Source organism: Macrobrachium nipponense, chromosome 28 (assembly GCF_015104395.2).
Source record: "Macrobrachium nipponense isolate FS-2020 chromosome 28, ASM1510439v2, whole genome shotgun sequence".
Lineage (NCBI taxonomy): Eukaryota > Metazoa > Arthropoda > Malacostraca > Decapoda > Palaemonidae > Macrobrachium > Macrobrachium nipponense.
The window spans coordinates 17,041,603-17,050,929 of record NC_087217.1 but is presented as its reverse complement, the minus strand read 5'-3'; the positions used below and the strand labels follow the sequence as shown (position 1 = coordinate 17,050,929).

Sequence of the window (9,327 nt, the reverse complement as noted above, 5' to 3'; positions counted from 1 at the left end):
TCTCTTATAAAGTTTATTCTTTACTTTGTTACTTCTCATCATTTTTTATTTTTCTATTTCTTTATCATAATGAGCTCCTTTCCCTATTGAATCTCTTGGGCTTGTAACATCCTACTTTTACCACTAGTGCAGCATTAAGGATCATTATAATAACAAGTACCGATACTTTACTGAAAACCCAAGTGGATTATATTGCGCCTATGCAATGTAGTATTGTATGCAAAAGAGCAGGACATCAAAATGATAATGATTGCGAATATTGGTGAAAAATCGGTACAGGATCATGAGGATCACATGTGCATTCATGCAGTATTTCAAATATATATCTTTAAGGTGACAGCAATTTTCCGTTTTTCAAGTACTCTTTGGTAAAGTGAGGTCACCCAGAAACCGTAAAGTCACTTTGTATGCTTTACCCCGTATCTTTAAGCTCCAGTGAAAAATTTCCGCTTCATGACAGGATGCAATGTACTGTTACATATATAAGGAATAAGAAAGAATATATTGTAAAAATATTTTATTCTCAGTCTTTAGAAGAGGTCAAAAGTACTCTGATAAATAATTCATGACCTTATCATATTTTCTATGCTCCGTGTTCGATTCCGAAAGTATATGATGACAAATGAAGGTTTAGAAGCACTTGCGGTGGACGATACCAGGACCTGACTCATCGTACTCTTCTTTGGTGATCCACAAGGCCTGGAAAGTTGACAGAGAACCAAGAATAGAGCCACCGATCCAGACGGAGTACTTCCTCTCAGGAGGAGCGATAATCTTGACCTTGACAGTTGAGGGGGAAAGTGTGGTGATTTCCTTCTGCATCCTGTCAGCAATACCAGCATACATGGTGGTACCACCGGACATGACAATGTTGGCCAACAGGTCCTTCCTGATGTCGATGTCGCACCTCATGATGGAATTGTGGACAGTTTCATGAACACCGGCAGATTCCATACCCAGGAAAGAAGGCTGGAACAGAGATTCAGGAGCACGGAAACGCTCATTACCAATGGTAATGACCTGACCATCAGGGAGTTCATAAGACTTGTCAATGGATGAAGATGCAGCAGCTACATTCATCTCACTTTCAAAGTCAAGAGCCATGTAGCACAGCTTTTCCTTGATGTCACGGACGATCTCACGCTCAGCGGTGGTGGTGAAGGAGTAGCCACGCTCAGTCAGGATCTTCATCAGGTAGTTAGTGATATCACGACCAGCTAAGTCCAGACGAAGGATGGCGTGAGGAAGGGCGAAGCCTTCATATACTGGAACCATGTGGGAGACACCATCACCGGAGTCGCAAACCTCACCAGTAGTACGGCCAGAGGCGTAGAGGGAGAGGACAGCCTGGATGCACACATAAGTAGCAGGCATGTTGAAGGACTCGAACATGATCTGAGTCATCTTCTCACGGTTGGCCTTTGGGTTAAGGGGAGCCTCAGTGAGCATTGTTGGGGATTCTTCAGGGGCAACGCGGAGTTCGTTGTAGAAGGTGTGGTACCAGACCTTCTCCATGTCGTCCCAGTTAGTGATAATACCATGCTCAATGGGGTATTTGAGAGTGAGGATACCTCTCTTGCTCTGGGCCTCATCACCGACGTAGGCGTCCTTCTGACCCATACCGACCATCACACCCTGGTGACGGGCGCGGCCAACGATGGAGGGAAAAACACATCTGGGGGCATCATCACCGGCAAAGCCAGCCTTGACAAGACCGGAGCCATTGTCGCAAACGAGCGCCGCCGCCTCTTCGTCGTCACACATGGTGGAGGTTTGGTTTCGGTGTTGTTGTTTTTCTGAAAAATATGAAAATGTGACTCCATGATCTGACAGCCATTCGTAAAAAACGTAATTATTAACAATAATATAAAGGTGGGTCACAGTCCGAAGATAATTGAGTTTTCTTAGTTTTAAAAAATCAGTCTCTCTCTCTCTCTCTCTCTCTCTCTCTCTCTCTCTCTCTCTCTCTCTCTCTCTCTCTCTCTCTCTCTCTCTCTCTCTCTCTCTCTCTAAATGATTTGGTAGCGATTTCCTGTTTAGGTACCACGTTGCATTCCTTTATAATGTCTGTTTTCTCATAATGAACAAATCTCTGTTTGTTTTAGGTTTCCAAATTTCAAATTAGCAATTCTTTAGAATATTTGAAATTAAAATTTGAAGTCTGACAGATTCCTTGTGTTCAATCAGTTCTTTCGAAAAAGATCTATTGCCTCTGTACAGTGTGCGATATGGAGAATAACACTGGAGAATTTTCATTTGTAATATGATAGTTTTTTCCATTATCATTTTTCCAATGGCATTTTCGAATGTATATGTTTTACTCGTTTTAAACAGATTTGAACTGAAAAGGAATATAGAAGAAATATAGAAGTTCAAGCGAAGGCGCAATACATTACTACCCTAATACTATTATCCTTTCGTTTTAATACATTTTAATCTATTTGTTGATTTATTGATTTTTTTAGATTTTCTTTTTAATACATGGGGCCTCTTCCTTCTGTAATTCCCTTTACCTCGTCTTACTTCCTCTTAATGAATACCATGTTCTTTGGAAGCTTGATTTTCAAGTCAGTGGCCCCTGTGGGCTTGTCCCATATAAATGGATTTCATCTTCCGAATAACAATGATAATAATAATAAAATGGGAAAATTTAGCAGTAATACGAACTGTGAACGAAAGAACAGTAATTGAAGGACAGGTTGTCAAGAAGAAAATGGACCTTTATTTTAGCTCTTTCTGATAATCAAGACCTATTTGTAAAACAGGAACGCTAAGTCGGCTTTCGCATTTCCTTGAGTTGTGGCTCTGCTGTGACAAGCAATTATGCATGTGCTATGAAAGTACCTTGGTAGGAGTTTGTGATGGTATGCAACGTCCTTAGCATCTGGATTTGGCTTTTCGATCCTGTTCTATGTTAATGGAAATATTAACGGTGATATACACGTATATATATGTCTGTATGTGTTCGTGTGCAATTGAAATAAACACAGTGACCTCTCAACTATCAGAATTCTTCGCACTTTGTATACGCTTGTCGATACAAAGCGTTTGTAACGGTAAGCGTATCCAAAAAGTGAAGACTTTTAGAAATTGAGGGGATACTGTGGTTATTACAATTACATACGTATCTGGTAAAAAGTAACCAGCAGATTATATATATATATATATATATATATATATGTTGGTGTGTGTGTATGAGCGTGTACACACACACACACACTCACACACACACACACACACACACACACACACACACATATATATATATATATATAAAATATATATATATATATATATATATATATATATATATACATCACTTTAATAAAAGGAGCCCATAAAAACGACAAAAATTGAAAGTAAGTACTATATTTCAGAGACAGCTGTCTCTCTCTTTGAAGAGAGAGAGAGAGCAGTCTCTGAAATACAGTACTTACTTTATATTTTTGGCGTTTTTATGGGTTCATTTTATTAGATGGAATTCTGTTGTAACAAAACATTTTTACCAGTCATCTCATTTTATTGTAAACAGTCGTTGTAGATTGTCAGTCTTGGGGAGAGGTACCCATTGCACTGATATCTCCCGTTATTTTGTCCATGTCATGCCACTAGTTAGAATAACTTCGTTTCAAAGATGTTTGGAAACACATTAATAGTGATCATCCACAGAAAAAAAATTCACTCTAAAGAGCAATAGAAAACAAACTGACCAGTCGCTTGAAAAAAAAGAATTCATATTCGGCTCAATTTTCTTACGATGCCATTTCCACGAAATTGTTCCTCAAAGAAAAAGTTTCTAAGCTTCCTCCGCTCAAATATCTAATATTATCGCTCCATTCCCAAGTCAAACCGAACATCATGAAATGTGCCAGAATTAACTTCGCGCTATTTCGCAGAGTCTCCACACATACCATTTCAGAATCACTGAACTACAGAGAGAAGATGCACACTCCCGTGGGAATCACTTACCCACAAAGCCGGAGTCGTAACGACTGGCGCTGAAGAGTCCCTGTCGCTCTTTTATACAGAAATCGTCCCACTGAAAGGGGAGGAGGGGCTTCGGAAGATGCAATATATCTGGTTCAAAGCTTTTTTTTTTATTCTGGATTAAGAAAGCTCTATTATTTCATGATAAAATTGTTTTTTTTTTCTTTTTCATGGTCTGGGCAAATCGAACAGCAGTCATTCAGCAAACGTAGTGCTGTTTATTTTGCTTTCTTTTATATAAGATACCGTGCATTTATAAACTTAAGATGTTTTGTACTTCATTGCAAGGGATCGCATTTCCTTATGATTTTGTTGCTATTGTTCATTTGGGTTATCTACTGATGTTTAATGCACGTACATCTTTCTTTAAAACTATTTGGGATCAGGATTATGTAAAAGATGCGAGGGTGAGGGAGGGGGTGGAGGGGGATGGAGTAATTTTTTCGTTTCTGCTAAATATCAATCAGTAACTGAATAGAGAATTTATTGGTACTTTAAAGATAATGAAATAGAGAAGCTAAGAAACTCTCGGGAAGGAAACACATTAATCTCGCTAATCACAGAACTTGGAAATGGCACATGCCAGATGTATAACAAAAAATGCACTACCTCGCGGTTTCTTTTCTGCTTCTAAGAAATGTGCTGTTGTCTGTTTTTTTTCAATTTCCGCATTCTTGGTGTAGCTTTAAAAAAAATGACTGTAAATTGTTCAGTGGTAGATTTTTTTCTTAAGCAATGTTATAAAGCGCGGAAAATTATAAAAGTAATTTCTTTTCTATTTATTTTCCACTTGTCAACTCTTATAGCAGATGTTGATCTCATTAAGCGAAATAGATTTCAATTAACTCGTGAAGTGAATGACACTACTTTAAATTAACTGCTTTGCCGTAGTTTTTTATTTTAGCCTTTTGTATTATTGAAATCATTGCATATTCTTTATTGATTTCTGATGAGTTATCTTCATTATTAATATATATATATATATATATATATATATATATATATATATATATATACTATATATTATACACACACACACACACACACACATATATATATATATATATATATATATATATATATATATATATATATATATATAGTATATATATATATATATATATATATATATATATATATATATATATATATATATATATGTATGTTAATAATAAAAATAGCTCATCAGAACGTTCAAGTAACTAATATTGTATTAGCTTTTGGTAGGGAACATTTATTTTTAAATGTTTGGGTTAGATATGAGGATTACATCAAAATGTAATCCTCATATCTAACTCATTTTTTTTTTCTGTCTTCATGGTCGTGAATTTTGGTGTGGCGTCTTTGTCTGGTAACGTCAAAGATGCTATCTACATCATTAGAAACGGATTGACTTGTTGTAGACTTTTTTTTATAAGTTTACTCGCACCTGCACGAAATGTGAATGCTGTTGGGTGGGGGAGTAAACATTACATGCAAAAGAAATTAAATACGAAAGGTTTCTAGTTTGTTGCTAGTTTGTGGTCACCAGGTCAAGGAAGAAATTAAGTATATCTTAGTTTAACCAAACCACTGAGCTGATTAACAGTTCTCCTAGGGCTGGCCCGAGGATTAGTAATTTTTTTTGACGTGGCTGGTAACCAATTGGTTACTTAGCAACGGGACCTACAACTTATTGTGGGATCCGAACCTCATTATATCGAGAAGTGAATTCCTATTCACCAGAAATCAATTCCTTTGATTCCTCTGGCAGAGTGGGGAGGGTCAAAGAAGAAAGTGGTAAAAACCCGCTCCCCTAGGGAGGGGAGGAGAGGATAGGGGTGGAAGTGGTATACTCTGCACCATAGCACGATTGTGAGGCGACTTGTTGTCGACAGACCAGATAAGCACGTAAAGAAAGAGCCAAAACGCTGAGAGACAGGCATCAGATACTTCCGTCAGGGCTCAGATATGGCAAAACATAGATACGAAAAGAATCATAAAATAGACTGGGATAAAATAAATTTCATATTTCCCAGCACAAACAAAACCACATGCGTCAGCAGAAACCGGTCTCACACCGTGTTCCAAGACGATTATGGAAAGGAATGTAGGAAACAACTATAGTGTGAGGATTTTCCCACGTGCCAGACCGTTTACGAAACCACGTAGAAAAAGTAGAACAAACGCGTGGAAAATATAATACCCAGGTCGCGGGTATCAGGGATGGTCGTTGACCGTCTTGGTCGTATATTTTACATGAGACTCATGAACACCTTATTTTTCATCAATAAGTCCGTTGAAGATGGAGGCGGACTGGGTTTTGAAGGCTTTGAAAGAGAATCTTTTTTTTTTTTAAACCTTTTGTCGTTTAGTTCCTCAATTTAAGCAATCACGTTTTACTCAAAGTATTTGTTTTCTCTGGACTTTATATATATATATATATATATATATATATATATATATATATATATATATATATATATATATATATATATATATGCAGCATCGGAGGGTGGAGAGATACCAAAATCCTTTAATGTAATTTATTTTGCTGACGTTTCAGGACCATGTGTCCCATTTTCGAAGCTAAAAATTAAAAGAACAGAATTAAAAACAGACTCAGATTAAAACATGATAAAAGGTTATTTCTTAACAAAATGCAAAGGGAGGTACAAGAGAAGGGAACAGTGATTACCAGGTAGTGCTGAAGGCAAATCTGAGTGACTGTCAGGGTCCGTTTTGGTTCCGACGGAAACTCAAGAGAGGTACAGAGGAGTTGATGTGGACTGAATATTTAACTGGGGAACCAGTTGTTTAATAAAAAGAGGTTCGAGTATTGCCAATTGGTGTTCGTTTGGAGCTTTGCCTATGATTTTGAAATCCTTGTACTTGCATTTTTTCCCATGGTCTCTAATACAGGAAACTTCGGGGGTTTGATAGTTTGACACCTGTACGATGGCTAACTCCACGATGGGAATCAATCTTACCTTTAACAACCTCTAGGTGGAGCCCACGTACTTCCCCAGGTCACATCTGGGGCAATTAAACAAATATATGACTCTCGAGGTCACCAAAGGAAGTAGACTCTATTTATATTTAAAAAAGGACTTGATAGTCACTGGGTTACATGGAATCAGTTTTAAGTTGACTGCCGGTAGGTATTTGCTTACAATAAGTCTCAGTTCTTGATAAAAATGTCTATCATAGATTAGGGGGACACTAGCGTCAGATGTAGTTTTGATACCGTTGGTAGTTCAAACTTTGGGTGGAAGATATTATTTAGAAATTTTCTCAATTGTTTGTAAAAGAGTTCTGATGGAAAAGTTATCTACAAAGCATTGATGGAGAAACACAATTTCTTCATGAAACGTGGATGTTGAAGTAAACGCTCTGTGGAAGAGAGTAGACAGCGAATTTAACTTGAAATTAAAAAAGCAGTGGCTATAAAAGTTAGAACTCAGACCAGTAAATGTTCTCTTTCTAAAAACTGTGGTATTAAAATGTTCAAGTCTAAAAACCAACACATCAAGGAAATGCAGTTTATTTTCATTTTCATATTCAATTGTGAACTAAATATTTGGATGCATTTGATTGGCAAGTTCGAGGAATTCGTCTGCCCGATCTTTATTTCTAAATAATAGGAGTGTATCGTCAACATATCTGCTATAAAAAAGAGGGTGACAAACCAGAGGGCAGTCGTCCAGCAACTACTCCTCCAGGGAGCACATGAAAATATTAGCAAAAGTGGGGCCTAAAGGTGATCCCATGGCCATACCATCTATTTGTACGTATGCTTTTCCATTAAAAATGAAGGCAGTGTTCAGCACGGCCAACTGAAGTAACTTCTTAAAATCCGTGATATTAAAATTATTAAAAAGAACATCTGGGTTTGGAAAAATTCGATTTAAAATAATTTCAATTGTTTCTTCCACTGGGATATTACTAAAAAGTGACTCGACATCCAGAGTGGTCATAAAAAGGTCCGAGCCTTGTGGTAAAATCCTTTCTTTAAAATTTTCTGAATTTTTCATGCTATACTCATTAGTAGTTAAAGGAGCTAAAAGTGGGACAAGAAATTTGGCCATTTTATAATCATATGTGAGTATGGGTCTCATTGGGATACCTTCCTTGTGAATCTTAGGTAGCCCATACATTACTCCGAACGAAGGAACTGTATAACAATTCGCAGGTGTCAGTACTGATAATATTACGGTCTTTTAGGTTTTTAAGGAAACGGTTTATTCGATCCTCTACTTTAAAAATGATTGAGTATTGAGGTTCACCTATTTTTTGGAATTTTGTTTCTTCGCCCAAAATATTTTCCATTTTTGATACATATTCCTGTTTGTCTAGAATTACAGTACCTTTTCCTTTATCCGGTCTGGTTATTATCAACTCATCATGTTTACCCAGTTCTTTGAGGATATTTAGATCATTTTTAGAAAAGAATGGTGTCCATCGTTTAGTTAGGTTGCTATAAGTTTTCTGGGCTAACGCCTGCATTTGAGCACGTAGATTCGCCACGTTAGTGTACAGGCGAAGTTTCATTAAACTGGAAAACAAAGACGCCAACGAACAAAAAAAATTGGTTGTAGGAAGGTTTGTAGCAGGGAAGGCCAAAATCTAGACCAAGTGAGATTAGGAACTCCTCTCTCTTTGATAATTTATAATTAGATAAATTGAATACAAAATTATTGGCATGAAAATTAGGCATACAGATCCCCAATTTACTCAGTTTATATATATATATATATATATATATATATATATATATATATATATATATATATATATGTATATATATATATATATATATATATATATATATATATATATATATATATATATATATATATGTATACATATGTATGGATGTATATGTATATATATATATATATTATATATATATATATAATATATAATATATATATATATATATATATATATATATATATATATCTATATAATTATATATATATATATATATATATATATATATAGATATATTATATATATATATATATATATATATATATATTATATATATATGTGTGTGTAATGAGGAGATTTCCTCATTATTCATCTGGTAAACGTGTAACTCGAGCGTCAAGGCAAACTAATACACACACCCCCCCCCCACTCTCTTCTCTCTCTCTCTCTCTCTCTCTCTCTCTCTCTCTCTCGGCAAACTCCCTCTCGGCAACTCCTCTCTCTCTCTCAAGCGATCAACGACTCGCGACCTCTCTCTCTCTCTCTCTCCAAGCAATCTCTCTCTCTCTCTCTCTCCACCTCTTTCTCTCCACTCTAACAGGTAATGAAAATGAGAGAGTTGCATTATAAGAAAATACATTTATTAAC

The 9,327-nt window shown here is 36.2% G+C and overlaps 1 protein-coding gene across 1 annotated transcript; it reads right to left on the bottom strand.

Annotated features, from left to right (window-relative positions):
- Positions 1-504: 504 nt before the first annotated feature.
- LOC135201479 (actin-like) lies at positions 505-4,119 on the bottom strand. The gene is made up of 2 exons (XM_064230456.1): positions 3,970-4,119; positions 505-1,796 (listed from the first exon to the last, which is right to left on the bottom strand). Exon 2 carries the CDS (start codon positions 1,762-1,764, stop codon positions 631-633), a length of 1,134 nt encoding a protein of 377 aa, XP_064086526.1. The 5' UTR covers positions 1,765-1,796; positions 3,970-4,119; the 3' UTR covers positions 505-630.
- Positions 4,120-9,327: the final 5,208 nt, after the last annotated feature.

Coding starts and splice junctions, on each gene's coding strand:
- LOC135201479 (XM_064230456.1), bottom strand. CDS start 1,764: ATGTGTGACGACGAAGAGGCGGCGGCGCTCGTTTGCGACAATGGCTCC.